Source organism: Globicephala melas, chromosome 19 (assembly GCF_963455315.2).
Source record: "Globicephala melas chromosome 19, mGloMel1.2, whole genome shotgun sequence".
Lineage (NCBI taxonomy): Eukaryota > Metazoa > Chordata > Mammalia > Artiodactyla > Delphinidae > Globicephala > Globicephala melas.
In genome coordinates this window covers 27,726,932-27,748,213 of record NC_083332.1, presented here as the reverse complement: position 1 = coordinate 27,748,213, position 21,282 = coordinate 27,726,932, and the positions used below count along the sequence as shown (strand labels likewise).

Here is a 21,282-nt window from a genome sequence, read left to right as displayed (position 1 = left end):
TTCTCCTCCTCCCTTCCCAGAAGAAAACACTCTCTTGACCTTTCCTTAATCATTTCTTTGCTTTTCAATTCTCCATACACATTATTCCCATTTTCTTCTCTTCCTGTTACCATTTTTACTGAAAAAACAACGGAAAGCAAAGGAAAGGGAGAGAAAGAGAGACAGAGACAGAGAGAGAGATAGAGAGAGGTGGGGGAGGGATCGAGGGAGGAAGAGAAAAAAAACATCTATCAATAAATGAGAAGCTGGATAACTCAGTTTGCTAGAGTGCTATATTGGGCTTCAAGCTGTCTGAAAGCAAGCCAAATCCCTTGTGTGACACTGGGTCAGTCCCGCCTACTGGCTCGGAGCCTCAATTTCCCCATCTGTAAAACCATAAATTCATCATCCACCAGGCCACGCAAAAGCGTCGTGGCCTAACCAAAGGCCACCCAGACCCCCCTCCACAGCCATCGTTGGGCCCTCAACAAACATGGCGACTGTGCGTGACGTACACTTTCGTCGCCTCCGCGCCCCCCCCAGGGGGTGGCGACACTCAATGACGGCGGCGGGCGGGGCGCATGCGCGGCGGCGGGGCCCGGCCCGCGGCGGCGGCGGGGGTGGCGGCGGCGGCGAAGGGGCTTTTTACCCGCAGTTGCCCAGCTGCGGCTGCCGCTGCGGGATGGTGTAGCTGGGCGTCCGGCCAGGCGGCAGGGCGCGGGCCGGGCCAAGGCGGCCTGGAGGGCCGACGCCGCCTGACGAGCTCGGGTACAGGGGCAGCACGCTGAGGGGGCGTCGCCGCCGCCGGCCCCCGGCGCCGCCGCGGGAGGCCGCGCCCGCCATGGCGGCCCGGGCGGTACTGGACGAGTTCACGGCGCCCGCCGAGAAGGCGGCGCTGCTGGAACGGAGACGCGGCCGCATCGAGGGCCTGTTCGGCGTGAGCCTGGCCGTGCTTGGCGCGCTCGGGGCTGAGGAACCGCTCCCTGCGCGCATCTGGCTGCAGCTTCGCGGGGCGCAAGAGGCGGTGCACAGCGCTAAGGTGAGTCCGGCCGCCGACCCCGCGCGATCGCCTTCCCCAGCCCGGCCCCCGCGGCCTTCTGTCGATCGGGGTCCCTGGGCGTCCCCACCCCCTTCTTTCCTGCCCTTCCTGCGCTGACCGAGCCAGGCGCGGTGGTGAGAGCGCGGTCTCCCGAGCCTCCGCTCTAGAGCCATGTGACCTTGGGCTAGCGGTTTCATCCCGGGCGCCTCAGTTTCCCCATTTGTAAAGTGGCGCTGACGAAAGCAGCTGACTCGGAAGGCCGTCGCGAGGATTGGAGTAGGTGATGTGCGTAGAGCGCAGAGTGCAGTGGCTGGCAGGCACGGAGTGAACGCTTTGAGAGTGTTGCCTGTTGTTATCTTTCCCCCCAGCCCGCGGGCTGGTGCGCAGGGCCTGATGGCTGGGCCCGCAGCCTCCTGGCCTACCACCTCAGCCACTTATCTCTTCCCAGGTCTCCGCTACAGGGATTCTGAACCTCTTGGGGATGTCAGACCCCTCTGAGAATCTGACAAAATCATCACAGTAGTACAGTACTCAGAGAATATCAAGAAGAGATAAGGATGATTAATAATAGTATTAAAAATAGCATTATTCCATGTATTGATTTTGTGTACCACTAGCATTTATCGAACGGTTGTAGCACATCAGACGTTATGTTCAATACTTCGGAAGGATTATCGAATTCAGTCCTTAAAAAATCCAGTGAGGTAGATTTTATTATCTTCCTGTTTTTAACAGCTGGGGAAACTGAAACTTTCGAAGAGGTGACTCACCTTCTCTCTAAATCAGCATTTCACACTTAGACTTACTTCGGGCACCTTCAGCTACTCCCTTCCCTCCCCAAGCCCAAATACTGCAAGAGTACATCCTCCCCCTCCCGGGGAGCCAAGTTTCTCCAGGTTTTCCCATCGAGTAAGTGGGAGAGCCAGGATTCAGACCGAGGGAGTTTGTTTCCAGAGACCTTGCTCTTGATACCTACCTCCCAGATGCTGAGCACTGGGGGTGGGGATCCATTTTTGGCGTCGTACTTCAGAAATTTCCCAGTGCCCTTGAAGAATCTGATTAGCTGTGACTCTTGACTTTCTTAGATTAAAAAAGAAGGCTGTATGCTTGCTTTTAACGTGCTTAGAGGAGATAGGACACTTAACTGTATGATTCTTCTCCACAGCTTAACTTAAAGCACAGCAGATGTTGAATCAAGTTTGCTTTCCTGTTCTTGATTTTTTTGAACCAGTTGTCTGGTCTAACTCCTTCCCAGTCCCCTCCTTGTTTTCTCCCCAGCTACCCAATTTCTTCCCACTCCCCAGGGCTAAAAAGTTTGACATGACTAAGTCCTATTATGGCTTCTGAAAGTCTCTTACATGCATTCATTCCTTCCTTTTCCATTATTTTTGCAGCAGTTAAGACCTTCTTTCTTGGTATGTGCCCTCTCCCTTATTTCATTGCCTTCCCTCCCTCCCCAGTACAACTTGCCTTAGACTAATCCTCCCACAAAAAGTCATTCTCCTGCCCTGGGATCTAGTAGAGCCTCCTGTTGCCTATCTCATTCACTCTAAACTTTTCTGATTTACAAAACACTTATTTATTCAACCCCACTTTGTTTTCCTAATTCTCTGCCTTAGCAGGTCTCAGCTTAAATCTCCACTGTAGCCTGACTAGTCTCACTGCTTTTATTGTGTACTCTGCCTGATCCCAGTTCAGCTTTACTCAAGGCTCACTGCAAGCATGGCAAGTGCTTCTTTTGCTCTACAGAAAAACCCTGCTGGACCCTCCCAACTCCAGTTGCCTCGCTTGTCCCTGCCATGCAGTTCAGCATAAGCTAATTGGAAAAGGTGTGTCTTACAGTATATTGGTAGTATGTGTCACCTGCCCATTTATCTTTTTGATGTGTGCTACTCATAATCTAACTCTCCCACTTATAAGAAATCCTTTTTTTCCCTTTGAGATTTATGGGGAAAAGTTGAATGCCATACTCAAGGGGTTTTTGTTCTTGTTAATTCATTTTGGAGTGTGTTTTAATTTCTTTAAGGAAGAGAAAACCATTAACTTGATTTTTAAAAATTAAAAACAGAGGGAAAGGGCTTCCCAGGTGGCACAGTGGTTAAGAATCCGCCTGCCAATGCAGGGGACACGGGTTCGAGCCCTGGTCCGGGAAGATCCCACATGCCTCACAGCAACTAAGCCCGTGCACCACAACTACTGAACCTGCGCTCTAGAGCCCACAAGCCACAACTACTGAAGCCCGTGCGCCTAGAGCCCGTTCTCTGCAACAAGAGAAGCCACCGCAATGAGAAGCCCGCACACCGCACCAAAAAGTAGCCCCCGCTCGCCGCAACTAGAGAAAGGCCACACGCAGCAACGAAGACCCAACAGAGACAAAAAAAATAAATTAATTAAATAAATTAATTGAAAAAAAAAAAACAGAAGGGAATTCCCTGGCCGTCCAGCGGTTAGGACTCTGTGCTTCCACTGCAGGGGGCACGGCTTCGATCCCTGGTCGGGGAACTAAGATCCCGCATGTCCCGTAGTGTGGCTAAAAAAATTAAGAACAGGAGAACAATCTTCAGCGTATACAATATTTTAAGTTAAGCTGTGGAGGAGAAGAAGGTTTGGGGGAAGGAAGATTTAGAGTAAGGACTTTTTTAACTAGCTGGTAGAGTCTCCAAGCAGCTTTGTGGGTCCCATCAAGTGGTTCGTGTCGTTTTCCTCCTTTAAAAATGTTAATTCACTACCCTTTAGAAAATGCTTGAGTAGAGGAGAATGTGGAGCTTTAGTTAGTTAGGGCTCCATTCACTGGAGAGAGGTGAGATGGGGCTACTGGTAGAAAGTGATAATGTCCTGGGAAGTTTTTGTTTTTTTTAAAAAAGGCACATGCTCTTGAGTGACCACTTTTGTCAAAGGGGAAATTTGTTGGAGGAAGCAGTACTTGAGCTGGGCTTTGAAGATCTGGGAAGATTCCCAGGTAGAGGTGGTTGCAAGCAAGGGCCTCGAAGCCAGAACAACATGGAGTGTCTGGGTAGGAAGAGTCATGCTGCCCTGTGAGAGATGAAGCCTCCAGGGACCCAAATGCTGTGCTAAGGCCACTGGGCCTTATCAGTAGGGAGTCAGTGAGGCTTTGGGAGAGGAAGGATTTGCTTGAAACTCTGTATTTGAAGACAGGCAGACCCAACTGTGGAAGGAACTTTGTTCCAGTTTAGAACTGGACATGGGTGGGGTGACACGGTTTTCACTGGGACTTGGCAACTGAGTGGATGCAGGGATTGAGGGAGAGGTTTGAAGCCCTGGTGTCAGGAAGGATGGTGGATACGTTGTTTGACCTGTAGGTTGGTGGGACCGGGTAGCCGATACTTAAAGACAACTTCTGTGCCAGGAAATACACTAGCTGTTGCCTCTGGACCTCAAGGAACCCACAGCCTAGTAGGGGAGAAAGTTGGAAACAACATTTAAGAGTTGAAGTATGTGCAAGTAATATAGGAGAGGAAGGGTTGTTCTGCCCAGTGGGATGCTGGAGGATGAATGAGAGTTTTCCAGAAGGAAGAGCATGTGCAAAATCACAGGGATATGAAGTAGTCCCGTTTTTTCATGGATTCCTCAAGTGAAGGACAGGAATGGGGGAAGGTGCCAGCTCACAAAGCACGTGCGACCTGCTAAAGAACATGGATTTTACCAAGCAGGGAGGCAGCGGAGAGTAATGGAAGGTTGTAAGAACAGCAGTGATGCTGTCAGATTTACATTTCAATGCCTCCATCATCAGGTCCATTGTTGGCTACTGATGATATAAGTATAGAAATTGGGGATAAGTGTTTAGAACTTTTATAGCAATGTGACATTACTACAAGGGCTAGAGAAGCAATGTCTGAAAGTGAGAGGGAAACCAAAAGCGGGCATTGTCCATAGGGGCCCAGTGGGAGGGGACTGAAGTCCAAGGTGGCAGACGTCATGGAAACAAAGGAAGTTGAGGATTGAACGTCAGAGAAGAAGTAGAGGCACTGACCGAGCTGCCTCATTCACAAAGAAATCGAAGATTCAAAGCAGGGGTGGGATCTTGGAGTCTGGCCTGGGTGAGGAGAGATGAGGCTGAAGAGATCTCTGTCCTGGGGAGTGCAAAGAGTTAGATCCTTCCCTTAGATCAAAGAGCCCCTGGGACTAGGTGGGGGACTGCATAGGGAAGTGGCTGGCTGGTCGGAAGGAACGGGTGAACCGAGATGCTCATGCCCTGTGGGAGAGGGCAGACGCTCATGCTCAGTATCCGCTGGTTACACATATGGGCCTAGTGATGTCTGATCTTCTCACCCAAGGGAAGCCAGTAGTCTGCATTTTGTAATGGGAAATCTGTTTTGTTTTAAGAGGCAGCTAATTTATGTTTTAAAAGCCACGTATGCTATGAATTACATCTCAGTAAAAGTTTTGCACTAATACATTCTTTTTAAAGTACATATTCTAAAAAAAGAAATATAGGAAGCAACCACATATGCTAAACAAAACATGGCAGTAGACCAGATTCAGCTTTTGGACTGCCTTTTTAGGACCTCTGCTTTAGGTAGTAGGAGACAAGATAAGTGAGGATACACATTTTTTTTCCTATTTGGTGAAGTGGGTAATTGAAGGCCTTAATGGCCTATAGTACTGTCTTAGTAAAGTGGGATGCCAGTTTATGCCCAGAGAGGGAGGGTGAGACCTTGAAGACAGTGCAGTATGTCAACACAGATACAGTGGAACTGTTGGAAGTGCATTAGAAAAAAACAAAAAAGGACTGTGGACTTGAAGTGAGGGCCAGGGAAGGTTAGGTGGTTTGAATTTATAGTATCACTTGATCCAGAAATTCTCAAGTAGGTGATGATTTCCCCCACTCAGGATGTTGGTGAAGCCAGCACATAAAGACTAAAGGAATCTGAAGTGCAATTGAGCAAGGCAAAACGGGGCCCAGGAACTGTTTCTGAATGGTCAGCCTTATTTGAGCTAGGACAGTCCAAAAATATGCAAGACTTACCTTCTACTGTTAGTGAACTAATAGCTTGAGAGGTTCAGACTGGAGAGGAGGCAGGTGAAGGCAGAAGGGCATAATGAACTGTAAGAATAAAGGGAGGGACAGGACCTTAGACCGTGTCCCCTCCTAGACTCAGGGAATCATGCAGGCAGAGGACAGTTTCAGTAAGTGTTGGAGAATTCTAGAGGTGGTAGTTAAAGAAGCATTTCATAGATCAGAATCTTGGATCTGGAGGAATTCTGAGAACCAAGGGGTGGTACCTCAGTGGTCATGGGTGAAGTGGAAGCGTTCCTTTTAACTTAGAGAAGTGAGAGGCTAAAGGATGGACGTGTGAGCCATCTGGAGATAATGCAGTGCTGAGATCATGGAGGTCCATAGCAGGGAATTGGGTGCTAAAGTTAGTTGGTAAGCTAGGAGCCTGTCCTGGAGGTTAACAAACAAAAGAGGAGTAATTGGAAGTAAACAGCATGGCTACTTGTTGTATGGTTTCTCCCTGAACCTTTAGGGTACTGAATTTGCTACCTTCAGCTGCCCATCAGGTGGTGTTATTTCAGGCATTACTTCATGGCAGTGAATAGCCACTGTGAAGCATAGCCAGTGACCTACCAAGAACACCAATCTGGAGGACTTATAAGGAGAGTAATTTGGAGGACTCATCAGTCTTAAACATTGAAATTACAATGCACCTGAGAAACTGTGGTAAGGTAGGCTAACATCCAGTCTGCTTTTTATTTGAGAGGAAAAGAAGAGAGGGTCTTATGAAGAGTTGATGATTGTCCTTTACCTGAGTTTTTGCTTGCATATTTGTGGAGTAAGAGAGGAGAAAGATAAGGGTAAAGAAAATGCAATTCCAGTAGAAGTGGCCTGTTACTTCATTGACTTCAGAGGGTTAAGATGGACCCTATATTGTTTTATTTCCTTTTCCGTTAGGAGAACTTGGTACCTGGTTTCATGAATGAATTCTTGAACAGTAGATTTGTTCATGGAGGAAATAATTCATAGATGTAATACTGGGTAGTGACAGAGTTTTTTGTTTTGATTTTACCAGAAAGGAGGTTGGAGGCCTTTTTGCTTTTTCTAGAATGATAGTTTTTAACTCACCATGGTTGTAAATCATCTTCTCAAGAAACAGAGGTTTGTTCAGTCTCTTTTATGGTTAATATTTTGGGGTTATACCAGAATGTTGAAATAAGGGATACTCACGCTGATTGTACTAGGGTCAAAGTGATTGCTCATGACTGTAGCTTCCTCTTCCCTATTTGTTTACCAGCTAGTATTACAGGGTTTTAATTAAATCAGGGACAACATCTTGTTCTATGTTGACTTTTTACTAAATTAATATAATTGTATGAAGTTAGAAGGCTTGCATTTCAGAAACAGAATTATAGGGGGGAAATCCTTACAGTAATTAATTAAAGAACTGTTTTTTATAAAAATAAGTTATGTCATATGGAAACAACATAGGAAAATCCTTTTGTTTAAAGAAACTGAATTATTTCTTTTAATTGTTAATTTAAGAGGTTCCTTTGAACTTAGAGAAAGTTTTGTTCAGTCTTAGTGCTTACAGAATTACTTACTTTAATTGATGAATAAGAACTGTGTGGATTCACATCTGAATTTTCTATGTAAAAGTCAGTTGTGATTATGACACCTTTTCATCGAAAATCCCTATCTACCAGTCATCTGGGATCTTCATCCATTCTTGAACCTACGTGTTTAGTTCACTGTATGTTTCATTATTAACCCTGGTATTTTTTAAATTAAGATAATAAAGTCATTACTTTGTTATAATAGGTTAATGCAGATGATATATCTCTAACAGTTAGACTGATAGATAGATCAGGATTTGGCTGCAGTGATAGCAATTATACAAAATGGTTTAGTTTTCTTTCACTCAATAAAAAATCTTAAGATAAACAACAGTCCAAGGCTGAGCAGTGGTTAGGAGCTGTCAGGGTGAAGGTCTCTGCAGTTCTTTTGGCCTTTCCCTCATGGTCACAGAATACCTACTGCAGCTCCAGCCATCAAGTCTCTATTTCAAGAAGGAAGGAAGAAGCCACAACACCTTTCTACAACACCCCAGCAGACTTTTCCTTGTCTCTTTCTGGACAGAACTATGTCATATGGCCAATACTTGCAGGAAAGAGAGCTAGGAAATGTTCAGTTTTAACTAGACACATTGCTGCCCTGAACAAAATCTGGGTTCTGTTTGTTAAAGAAGCAGAACGTGGATATTGGTAGACAATAGGAACGACTGCCACATCATATTATCTACTTCTCAAAATATGCCTTGAATCCTCACCATTTTTTTAGTTTTGTTTTTGTAAATAGGAATTTTTTAAATGAGCACTTTATTTTTGGTTGTTTTTTGTTTTTAATTAAAATGTAATTCCTAAAGATACAAGGTGAGCACATGCCAAGCATTTATTTATAACTCATTTTTGAGGGAACTAGCTGGATAGGAAAACTGGTTCAAGGAACAGTACAGGAAATGAATATAGGTACTGAAAAAGAATGTTGAAATAAGACTGCTAGATTGGATACAAAACTTGTTCATGTCCTACAGGATAATGAAACAGTAATTTGGGGGTTGTCACAGAAATCATCTGTGTCTTTACTGGACAAAAATATGCAAGTTAAATGTGTAATTTCACAGATTCTGGGCCTTTTTCAATATAAATAGTATGTCAAACAAAAAACACATTCCACTAGAGCATACAAACATGGGCGAGCTTTTTCTGTAAAGGGCCAGGCGATAAATAGTTTCAGACTTTATGAACCATACAGGGTCTCTGTCTCATATTCTTCTTTGTTTTTGCTTTTTACAACCCTTTAAAAGGTAAAAACAATTCTTAGGGCCCGTACAAAAATAGTTTGAAGGCTGGATTTACACTGTCCAGTGTATTGCCACTACCACATGTGGCTGTTTAATTAAAATTCAGTGAAATTAAATATTCATTTCCTCAGTTGTATTTCACGTGCTCAGTGGCCATAATGTAGCTATTGGATACCAATTTGTACAGTGCAGATACAGAACATATGTCGTTACAGAAAGTTCTATTGGACAGTGCTGCCCTAGCTATGAAATAATCCTTGGTCGGGCCTGCTAGACAGTTCTCTAGTATGACACTGAGAGAGCATGCAGCTATTCTTTTACCTTACTTCCAGAGTTTCTGTAATTTGTGTTAATTGTGCCCTTGTAGTTATAAATGGCTTCAAAGATTACTCTTGATCACATACACACACACACACACACACATACACATGCATGTAGACTAGCCTGATTGTATATAGAGTATGGCAGGAGGTATTAGCAATTACTGACACTAGAGAATTATCCTCTCTGGAAATTTCATAAGGAACCTTAGGTTACCTTTTCAGTAGCTGGGTGGTTTTCATTTGTTTTTGGTTTTAGTTGTCTCTTTTGTCTCTTCTATTTTAAAGCTAGGAAGCAAATCTCCAAAAAAAATCAACAAAATCATCTCTACATATTTCACCTGTAGCATTTATACATTTGGATGAATGCTTCTCTCCTCAAGATTCCCAAAATATGCTAAAATTTCTTGCCTGCCAGGAAGGGACTTTCTTTATACTGCATGCCACAGAGTAGGTACCAGAGCAGTATCCTGAGTTGGTTCCATAGATGAACTACAATCCTTGTTTTTTAATAGTAACCTTGCCATACCTGATTAAGTGAGGTTTATTCTTAAATATGACATTCTAATTATGGTCTGTGTTGCACAATGAATTTGTCTGATTTTGTCCTAGTAAAAGGGAGGACAGATTCTTAATGATCCTGTGCAAGTAACTACATTGCCATGAAAAGTAAAGAGACTCAGTAGAAGTAGACCAAGCTTCCCTTTTGATTTGACACAGTTAGTAAGTGTGATTTAAGAAATTCAGAGTAACCCAATGAAATTAATAGTTTTAGCATCCTTATAAGGTGAAAGACAAATCTTTGTGATTGATTGCCTGGGGACCTTTGCGAAACATCGAAGATAGTTTAGGTGTAAAAGACATTCAGAGTGGTATACTACATAGCAATAGAAAAGAGCAAATTACTGAGACATGCAGTAATGTGGATGAATCTCAAAAATAGTATGCCAAGTGAAAAAAGCCATACACAAAAAGAGTGCATACTGGGCTTCCCTGGTGGCGCAGTGGTTGAGAGTCTGCCTGCCGATGCAGGGGACACAGGTTCGTGCCCCGGTCCGGGAAGATCCCACATGCCGCGGAGCGGCTGGGCCCGTGAGCCATGGCCGCTGAGCCTGCGCGTCTGGAGCCTGTGCTCCGCAACGGGAGAGGCCACAACAGTGAGAGGCCCACGTACCGCAAAAAAAAAAAAAAAAAAAAAGAGTGCATACTAATTCTATATGTGACATACTAAGCAAGACAAGAATTGTGTAATTATGGTGGGGAAAAAATCAGAATAATTAGAACAGAGCAACTGGAAAAACACATTAAATACAGACTGGGTATTAGATGATACTAAGGAATTACTGTTCATTTTCTTGGGTGCAGTAATGACATTGTGGTTATACTAAAAAGAAAACGTGTAATGTGTGTGTTTATGCTTGGCGACTCTCACTTGGAAATTAGCCATGTATCCAAAGAGTGTCCATTAGTTAACCATTTACTGTTGGTCCAACCAAGGTCTTAAAGTTAACTAAGGATGTTGGAAATTATGCTTAAGCTGACAATTACTGAGCAACATAACTTCTGATATCAAAAAATGTAGCAGTGTTATAATTCAATTTAGTTTAATGTATAAATTTTTATTTTTCATAATCAGTCTCTTCATGAAAGAAAACTTTTAAGTTAAAAAAATCTTATGATGCATTGTACTCTGCACTGATAAAATCAGAGAAAGGCCATCTATTTTTAAGTTAGTATTAAAATTATCAAGTCAGATTGATTTGTCCAAGGATTTTTTTTTTTTTTTTTTTTTGTGTGGCCATGTCTTACGGCCTGCAGGATCTTAGTTCTCCAACCAGGGGACCAGGGATTGAACCTGGGCCACAGCAGTGAATGCACTGCTTCCTAACCACTGGACTGCCAGGGAATTCCCTAAGGATTATTTTTATTACATGAATTTGGATTCTAAATACAGATGCCTTTGAATTTTCAGCTTCTGTGCATTTTGCATTGTTTCTCTTTTGTCCTTAAAAAGCTAACACATTATAAGTTTGGATGTTTAGTTTCTTTATTTTCTAAGAGTTCTAGATATATAGATTTATGTAAAAGCTTGTTCTCTATAAACCAATTCGAACAGAAATTCTTTTTTTTTTTTTTTTTTTGCGGTACGTGGGCCTCTCACTGTTGTGGCCTCTCCCGTTGCAGAGCACAGGCTCCAGACGCGCAGGCTCAGCGGCCATGGCTCATGGGCCCAGCTGCTCCGTGGCATGTGGGATCTTCCCGGACCGGGGCACGAACCCATCCCCTGCATCTGCAGGCGGACTCTCAACCACTGCGCCACCAGGGAAGCCCCGAAGAGAAATTCTTTAAGAAACTTTATTATCTACTTCATTAATAACCCCTGGAGATAGGAATATATTTCACATTCACACCATGAAGAAGTAAAGGCTTTTTCTCATTTATAGAGACAGACACACAGAGAGCTTTCAGCTTTGGTTCCGTAATTGTAGCCACAGGTCGAAAGTAATCCAAAAACACAAAACTGGCCCAGATTTCATAAGGGCTGTTCTTCTGTTAGTAGTCCTGAGACATGTTCTTGCACAAACAGAAGAACAGAAAAGACTAAAACCAGATTTTCCTGTAGTCTCTCATGCCACAGAAAGTGGATCCCTGTTATCTGGTGACAGATCGCCACATGGTCAGACACCTAAAACTCAGATTCCTGCAGACTAGATTCATGTGTGAGACTGACCTGGTAGTCTGTAGCCACTTGGTCCCTGAGGCAGTGTGGAAACGGACATGTGGCGAAGAACCATAAAGTGAAAACACAAAATCAGAAGGGAAAAGAACAGGGTAACAGCATTAGTAAAATTCACTTCCTGCTTGGGATTCACTCTAGGAGCCAAAATTAGGTAAACCTGGGCTCCCAGAGCCAATGAGGTACCCTTCTTGGGCCACTCAGTTTAATAGCTCCAAGCAGGTGAGCTCACTTGGACATCTCCATTGGTCCTACAAGACTGCCAAAGTGAAAATTTATTTTAAAAGTTATAAACATGACTTTCAGACAGTCAGGTATCTCATAAATGAGGGAACCAACAGGAACGGAAAGGTGTTTCAAAGAGCTTTTGAGGATCTGATTATTTGAGGCTCTGAGTATCTGCACCAAAAAAAAAGAAATGATGGAATAAAATTGCATGTAGATATAAACTGGCTAATATCTTACAAAGCAGTGAAGTTATAACTGTTTCTACCAGATGGAGATAATTGGCATCTCGGCTGGACAGAAATCTACATTTTGACATGTAGCATCACAGTCCGGGCCCTAATCAATAATAAATGGTGTGTAAGACAAAGGTACATTTCCCAGAGAAGTAAATCATCTTTGGGTGGGCGAAAGAGAGTGCTCCGTTGTGATTGAGAGGCCATCCTTTTGCCATATTTAGAAGTGTTTGATAATTTTTCTTAATGTTATGCAATCTATTAAAATGAACACCCTCCCCCACTTTTTCGTCATTTGGCCACACTCTCTCTTCAACAATGTTACACACATCATTGATACTACTAGGCTGGATGTCAGCCTGTGTTCCCAAACTTCCTAATTCCTGTTTTGATATGTATTTGTTAGACATTTATTGATTGATTTCAGGTTTTCTCAACAGTGGCACTATTGACATTTTGGTCAGCTAATACTTTGGTTGTAGGGGGTTGTAATGTACGCTGCAGGATGTTTAGCAGCATCTCTGGCCTCTACCCCCAAGGTGCCAGGAGCACCTCTTCAGTTGTGACAACCAGAATTGTGTCCTGACATTGCTAGTTCCCCCAGGAAGAGCAGAAACACCTCTGGTTAAAACCAAGGCCAGTACCCGCACTGTCTAGTAGAGTTATGATAAATGCTGTTGTTTAAATAATAAGATACTGTTGTGTGTAGAAAACAGATTAACATCCTCCCACCCCATTTTTGCCAATTCTTGAAGGAAGGGTTAAATTAGGCTCCAAAAATAAGAAACCATGCTGAAGTCCAAACCAACAAAGACTTTGAGTATAATTCTGAGGATCTTGAACATTAATCCTTCTCAGTGAGGAGCTTTAGAAAGTATTTGAGTAAGGAGGTGAAGGGTGTGTTTTCAGGCATAGCTTTTATACTGTTACAAGGCAGTGGAGTGGGACAAGACTGGCAACAGAAAGAAGAGGTTAGTGTTGGTTGTAGTGTTCACATGCAACTAGGTTTGTGAAGGATTGCAAGTGAAGGAAGAGGAAAGAAAGCTTTGAATCTAGGCATCTACGTTTCATAGAAAGGAACTTGGACCAAAGATGGAGTGGAGGAGAGCTGAGAGCTCTGATTCAGACCTGTAAAGTTTGAGGCACTTGTGGGATAGGTAGAAATACCCAGGGGATAGTCTGCAGCCTAACAGTATTAAAGGCTAGAGGTGGACATTTGGAGTTACCATCAGAGAAATAAAAGTTACGGTTGGAACTTGAAAAGCCTATTAGAGTATAATTGAGGGAGAGGACCAAGACAGAACCTCACGGAATATCTACATTTAATGTACGGTAGGAAAAGGCAGCAAAGGATTTGGGAGGATAGTCAGAAAGATAGGAAGTAAGGACAGCTAGTGGTATCTCAGAAGTGTGGAAGGGCAAGAACTTGTCAAGAAGTTGGTCAACGGTAGATATCGTGCTACCTACCAAGTAAGTAGAGAGCCCAAGTAGGAGAGTACAGAGAAAAGGGCCTTTGGGTTTGGCATTAGTTGTCATTCAGGAAAGTGGTTTCAGCTTGAATGGGGGCAGAATCCAGATTTCAAGGGGTTGACAGGGAAAGGGCTTTAGGCTACTTTTTCAAAAAGTGTGAAGATGAAAAGACCGAGTGGTTGCATGCATAGGCAGGCGGGCTGAGGGAAGTGTTCTGGGGGATCAGGAAGGCTCACGCATGTTTGTAGACAGAGGGGCGGGGTAGGTGGCTAAAGGGGGAGGGATGAATCAAGGTCTGGGAAAACGGCATGGCTTTGAAGCAGAAGCAAGGAGAAGAATTTGTGAAAGGTAGAATTTTTAGATGAAAACAGAGAGGCAGTCAAAGGAATTCATATCTGTTGGCCTCCAGGCTCTGGTAAAATCACATCTTTTACGAAAAATGAGAAAATTGACAGAAATGAGGTTGGGGACCTGAAGACATTATTTGGGTAAGAGTGAAGATAAGTTGCTCAGGAGAGCTGAAAGTTTTGGAAGCTGTAGAATTTCAGAGATTTACAGATGTAATGGGGATGAGGTCTAGGGTAGAGTGTGGCCCCTGGTGTGTCTCCAGAAGTAGACTCAGAGTGAGCATGCAGGGAAGTCCCTGTGGGGCAGTTAAGGTGCTCCTCCTGGGGAAGAACTCGGTCGGCATTTTGGAAATAAGATTGAGGAGGAAGATGGAACAGAAAGCAAATGTTGGAAATGCATTGGAAAAATGACTAAAATGGTTATTTTTATTTTATAGTGATATTATTAATGTAGGTGACCAGATAGAGACATGTTATCTTAACAGGTTAAAATGGACCTGTTACAGATATGTAGGTAATGATATTAAAAGTTTGTTTTATCTAAGGCACTATGGTGCTTCTAATTTATGTACGTTCTGTAGGACTCATATGTCAAAGTCTAAAAATCATATTAATCCTCCTACTTTCTTTTCTCTTAGAGATAACATATATCACCATTTATGCGAGAGTATCTTAAGTTATAAGAAATCTTTAGAATCCTGAAGTGTGCAGCCAAAGCAGAGAACTGCCGGTCCGAACAGTTTTAGAAATCTATCTGTAATGTATTAGGAGCCTCCTTGCCTTTGTAGTTTCTCCCTCCTCCTTGATTTGTGGTGGACTTGAGTATCTTCGGTTATATTTGTGCCAGGGTGCAGTTATGCTCCTGGCAGCTGCCAGAGCGTGTCAGTTCTACACTCATGATAGATGATCTCAAGTTGCTATGTTTTTTAACCATTATGTCTTCCTTATTTTTGCACCTGTGCTGTCAATTATCATTTGCTGTTGCGTGCTCTGCAGGTAGCACCCTATGCTGTTCCTTTTGTATTTTCATTCAGCTGCTTCAAACCATGTGCAATCTGGGAGACAATCTGATAAAGTCCCTGAAGTGTGTGCCCATAAATAAGAGGTGGTAGATAGTGAAGAGTGGTGCCAAGAACCCTTTCCCCAGGTCAAACCTGCAGACTCTTGAATAGCCACTTTGATCCTTTCAGGTTTTAGCTATGTTCTGAATGGCAGGGGTTGCCAGGAGCTTCTCTCTGATTCGTGAATTGTTATATAGTTGAGAAGAACTGAATTTGTAGAAAGTAGAATAACAGAAATTCATTTTGCCATACGAAAGGGAAGTTACTGTTGTGTATATTATATGCTCCCCCCCTTTTTTCTTAAAATCCTGAGTAAAGTAAAACAATATATGAATGCTGCAGGATGGAGGGGAAACAATTTTGACTAACATTCAAATGTTCAGGTACCAAATCCAGCCAAATGCAAATGACGACTACTTAGATCCACAGAATCTTTCTTACCAATACAACTGATGGCCAGACATTTTTGTAACACTGTATGCCTGTACACTTTATTGCTCACTCCTGAACTGGAGTATAGAAATCAATTGTTGCTATTAGTAATTTCCCAAGAGTAAATTGTTAATGAAAAAACTGAATCTGAATCTCAAGGGATAATTACTCATTCCTCTTAGGGGACACACAAAAAGGAGTTTTGGGTATGTGAAGCTATAACAAGCTCCTAGCACAGCTCTTCCTCAAATCTATGCAGTTAATCTTGCATTAATAGTTTTGGTTACTTGGGGGTAATGTCAGACAGCTGTGCTTGTATTGGGCACTTCTCTGCCAGTCTTCCTAGTGCTTACACAATAGGAGCTCTCCTGAGGCCCTCTGTAATCTTGTCATACAGCATCACAGCATGTTATGCATCCACTTTTAAACTTTTTTATTAAAATTAGGAAGTAGGGAATGTAATAAAATAATATATGCACATGGTTAAAACAAATCAAGTACTAGAGTTTTTATTAAGAATAGCAGTCCCTTTGCTTCTACCAAACACCCTAGCTTCTTGAAGGTAACTACTTCACATTGTTTTTAGCTGTTTGTTCTGATGTTTACCTAAATAATTATAAATAATATACTGCTATTTCTTATCAATATTAGGCATTATGCACTTTCTTTACGATAAATGATGAGGCAAAAACTAGGCCCATTTTCTCAATTGCTATGGTCTGGATATTTGTATCTCCTCAAAATTAATGAATGTTGAAATCCTCATGCCCAATGTGATGGTATTAGGAGAATGGGGCCTTTGGGGGGTGATTAGGTCATGAGGACAGAACCCCCATGGATGAGATTAATACCCTTAGAAGAGAGGCTTGAGAGAGCTCCATTGCCCCTTCCACCATGTGAGGACACAACAAGAAGTCCGCAGTCTGGAAGAGGGCCCTCACCCGACCGTGCTGTCGCTCTGATTTTGGACTTCGAGCCTCCAGAGCTGAAAGAAATATCTGTTGTTTATAAGCCACTCAGTATGGCATTTTGTTACAGTAGCCCAAACAGACTAAGACACCAACATAGTTTTTCGTTTGTTTGGTTTTTGGTTTTTTTAGTTAAAGCAAGAAACAGGTTTATATAATTATGACATATAAATACTAGTTGTTGCAAGGCCAAGTACTTTATTATATTACATTATGTTCTCTTTCTGGTATAGCTTTTAATTTTTCCTGGGATTTTTATCTTCCCTTTTCTTACCTACTTATGAAATTTGCTTTAAACATCCCTAATATTTTACAAATATTCTTTTCATCTTAAGATATAAATATTCCTTTATATCTTAACTATTCTTTAAGCCTCTTTTTCTGGGAGAACACCCCTGGAGTCCTCTTCCCTCCTCCAGTCAGCTGGTTGCTCAGCTTATCTGCCGCATGGCTAAAATCTGTGGACTTCTATTTGCCACTCTTGGATGGAATTTAGTAATTACTTTATCTCTCATGTTTTTGGTGGCCTTCATCTTAAAATAGTTTCTCAAGAAAAGAATCCATGGGAGTAATTTTCTCAGCCTTTGGCATGCTAGAAATGTCTTTATTTTGCTTTATATTTGGTATGTAATGTGGATGTTATAGAATTATAGATTGAAGATCATTTTCCCTTAGCATTTTGAATGCATTGCTACCCTGTTTTCCCTGACTATCCAGACTTGCTACTGAGAATTTGATATTCTGATTATCATTCCTTTATGTGTGCCCTATTCCCACCCCGCCCACAGGATTTTTCTCTAGTGGGCCTTTAAAAAGTAATCATGCTTGGATATTCTGTGGACCCTTTCAAGGTGGGATCTGGGTGCACTGGCTCCCAAACAAGATTTAATGTAACTTTTTTCACTAATGCATGGGGTCTTACGCATTTTAGTTCCAGGAAATGATTTGTGTTATTTCTTAAGTGCCATTCTGTCTTTTTGGAATGCCAGTTATTTGGACTTAGGATATCCTAGATGGACGTTTAAAGTTTCTTTTCTTTCATTTCTTTCTTTTTCTGATACTTTTGGAGGGATTTCTTCCACTTTGTCTTTTGGTTCTTCTATTGACTCTGTTTTGGCCATCATGTTCGTAATTTGCTAGTGCTCTTATTCTAATTATTTTTTTCTTAGCATTTTGATATCTGTTTTATGAATTCATTATCATCTTATATCTGTTTGAAAGCAGTAATTAAAATTTTGCTTTAGTTTTCTTTTCTACCCTGCATTACCTACTTTCCTCCAGTTTTTCTCTATTTTGCGTTCTGCTTTATTGGTTTCTGTCTTCATATTTGCCAGACTTTCTTCTGACATGGTTTTTTTTTTAATGTTTCATACTAAATCTGAAAAGCCAGTTGGAAACCTTGTGTCTGGGCAGGATCTGTTGATAAGTGGCCTTTATCTTGGATCAATTAGAGAATTAGCGGTTGTTTGAGAGGATATTTTTTTTTTGGAAGTCTGTTATCTGGAGAAGAAAGCTCTTCTTCCCAGGCTGGCTCACTGTTGCTGGCATTCCACTGAGTGGATGTAATCCACTTTTTCTTATCCAGTGGCTGCATAGTAGTCAGCAGTATTTGACTCCTGTGAATTCAACCATACACTTACTTAAGCTAAACAGGCAGCCTCATTTACATATTAGCAGGCAGCAGGGAGCAGCTCCAGTTCTGAGTAAGATGGACTCTACCCTGCCAGTCCTGTGACTATAGTGATAAAACCTGGACAGAATGCATGGAACAGGTATTTAAGGACTCTGAAAAGTAAACAGTAGCAGGCAGATTGGGAAAGAAAACCAGAATTCACAGTACCACCAAACCAGTGGTGAGTTTACCATTTTTTCCATTGTTATCTCTCAGCCTGAACTCAATACAGCCTAATCTGGAAGTGGAAATGGGCACTAGGGCACAAAAGGAGCACCTGGAGAAGCCCTCTAGTTTAACTCAAGGGGCAGAAAATGGAGCATGTAATACTGTGCAAAAATCCGTTTTTGTTTTTCTTCATTCCATTGCACACCAGTTTCCAAACAGTCCTATGATGGTGGCAGTGGGAGCTTGCAGGACTCAAAATTCTAAAGGAGGAGAACCTTCCTCTCTGATTGGTGGGGTTGTGGTTCCAGGAGGATGGGGCTAGTCTCATTGCTTTCTCTCCCTCTCTGTCCTTTGGATGGACCAGGCACAGTTGCAGAAATGTAAGGCAAAGTGGGGTAACCAAAGCCCCATCTTTCTGACTGGAGGACTGAAAAGAAGAGCGCAGGGAATCAGAAAACACTAGAAAGATGGCAGAGAGGGAGGAGCTCAGGAAAATGACTCCATCAAAGTTGTGTGTGATCTCCTAGGTTCATCCCCAAGCTACACACATGCATGGATCTACTCCTTATCAGCAAAACAAAGACTTTTGAGAACAATAGAAAAACCACCATCCAGGTCCCAGATTGGCCACTGGGTATCGCACATGTGGGACAGATACAAATAGCACTGCAGAGGCTTTAAAAACTGAACTGATATTGGAACCACAGCTCACAGAAGACTGGGTACAGCTTGCAACCTGAATCTAACTAGGTCAATTACCTGCTAGAACAGAAATGTTGACATTCATCATGGGTTTAAACAAGACACAGAACTCATAATATTCAAAATGGATACAATACAAAATTACTTGGCATATGAAGAACGAGGAAAATACCAAATCTCATGAGAAAAAACAGTGGACACCAGTGCCAGGATGACACAGGTGTTGGAATTATTTAACAAAGAATTTAAGACATGTATTATAAAAATGCTCCAACAAGCAATCACAAGTACTCTTAAAGCTAATAGTAAAAGAGAAAGTTTCAGCGAAGAAATAGAAGACATAAAGAAGAACCAAATGGAAAGGTTAGAACTGAAAACTACAGTAACCTAAATAACACCTCTCTGGATGAACTCAGTTTTTATTTTTTTAAAGATTAATTAATTTTTGGCTGCGTGAGGTCTTAGTTGCAGCACACAGGATCTTTCATTGCAGCGTGAGGGCTCTTCGTTGTGGCACACGGGTTTCTCTCTAGTTGTGGAGTGCAGGTTTTCTCTTCTCTAGTTGTGGCGTGCAGGCTCTAGAGTGTGTGGGCTCTGTATTTGTGGTGCGTGGGCTCTGTAGTTTGCAACATGCAGGCTCTCTAGTTAAGGCGTGCGAGCTTAGTAGTTGTGGCGCGAGGGCTTAGTTGCCCTGTGGCACGTGGGATCTTAGTTCCCTGACGAGGGCTCGAACCTGAATCCGCTGCACTGGAAGGCATATTGTTTACCACTGGACCATCAGGAAGTCCCTGAACTCAGTTTTTAAATGGAGATGACGGAGTAGTCAGTGAACTTGAAGATAGAACAATGGAAGTTATCTAATCTGAACAAGGTGAGTAGAGGAGAAAGTGTGGTGCTAAACAAAATATTTGGAGAAATAATAGCTGAAGACTTCCCAAGTTTGGCAGAAGATGTAAACATAATGATTCAAGAAACTGTGAACTCAAGCATAATAAACTCAAAGAATTCCACACCAAGCATGTCATAACCACACTGCTGAAAACTGAAGACACATTAAAAATCATGAAAGTATCAAGACAAAAACACAGTTCAGGGAACAGCAACTACAGTGAGTACAGATTTCTCATCAGAAACCATGGAGACCAGAGAAGTGACACAATATTATTTAAGTGGTGAAAGAAAAGGACTTTTAACCAAGAATTTTCTGTCAAGTGAAATGAAAGTGAAATAAAGCATGATAAAGCATTCTCGGTTGAAGAAAACACTAAAATCATTGCCAGTAGCCTGCTGGAAAAGAATTGCTGAAGGAAGTTCTTCAGACAGAAATGATATACTGTATCTGGGTAAATACAATAGATTACTTTCTCCTGTTGAGTTCTTTAAAGTGAGTTAATGGTTGAAAGTAAAATTTATGACATCATCTGATAGGATTTCAAATGTATGTACGTGGAATTGATGAGATAGCTGTAACATACAAGAGAGAGCAGGGAGGGTAGAGACTGAGGGTAAAGGAACCCATATGATGGTGGTGTTCTAAAATTTATACCCACAGGAGTTTAAATTATGGAGGTGACTGAGTGATGGCACGGAGAAGTCAATGCCATTGAAAGAAGAGTTTGATTACTTAACATTTCCCAAGACAAGAGGGCATGCCTCACCTTGCAGGGCCATCAGGTTTTTGGCAGGAGGCAGAAGCAGGAGTAAGGGGAAAGGCATAGCAGGGTAAACAGTTTAGGACTGGCTAGTTTGGATAATCCCTGCCAGCTTTGGGGCATAGGGGATGCCCTTAGTTGTTTGGTACCTGGTCCTGGCTTGATACAGGACTTGATTTGTGAATTAGATAAGGAGAAGGGGTGGGGGCACAGCACTGTACTCGAAAGGCATGCTGTAAGCAGGCTGGCCACAACTCCTAGGAATTAGCTAGCTGGGCGGGTGAGTCTCTCCCCAGGTCTGAAAGGCCTCCCAAGATGTCAAAGCATCATAAGATATAGAAAATAAAAAACACGAATAGTATGGGTGGTAAGGTTTATACATTCCTATTGAAGTGATAGACTACTGATTTTAAGTGGACTGTGAAAATTAAATATGTAATTGATCGCATGACTA

General features: G+C 42.4%; 1 protein-coding gene across 1 annotated transcript in view; it reads left to right on the top strand.

The window, feature by feature from the left end:
- Positions 1-583: 583 nt before the first annotated feature.
- Positions 584-21,282, top strand: part of N4BP1 (NEDD4 binding protein 1) — a 44,217-nt gene continuing 23,518 nt past the window's right edge. The window contains exon 1 of the mRNA XM_030833042.2: positions 584-1,018. Within this exon, the coding sequence (XP_030688902.1) occupies positions 821-1,018 (198 nt within the window). The 5' untranslated portion in view covers positions 584-820. The remainder of the gene's footprint in view (positions 1,019-21,282) is intronic.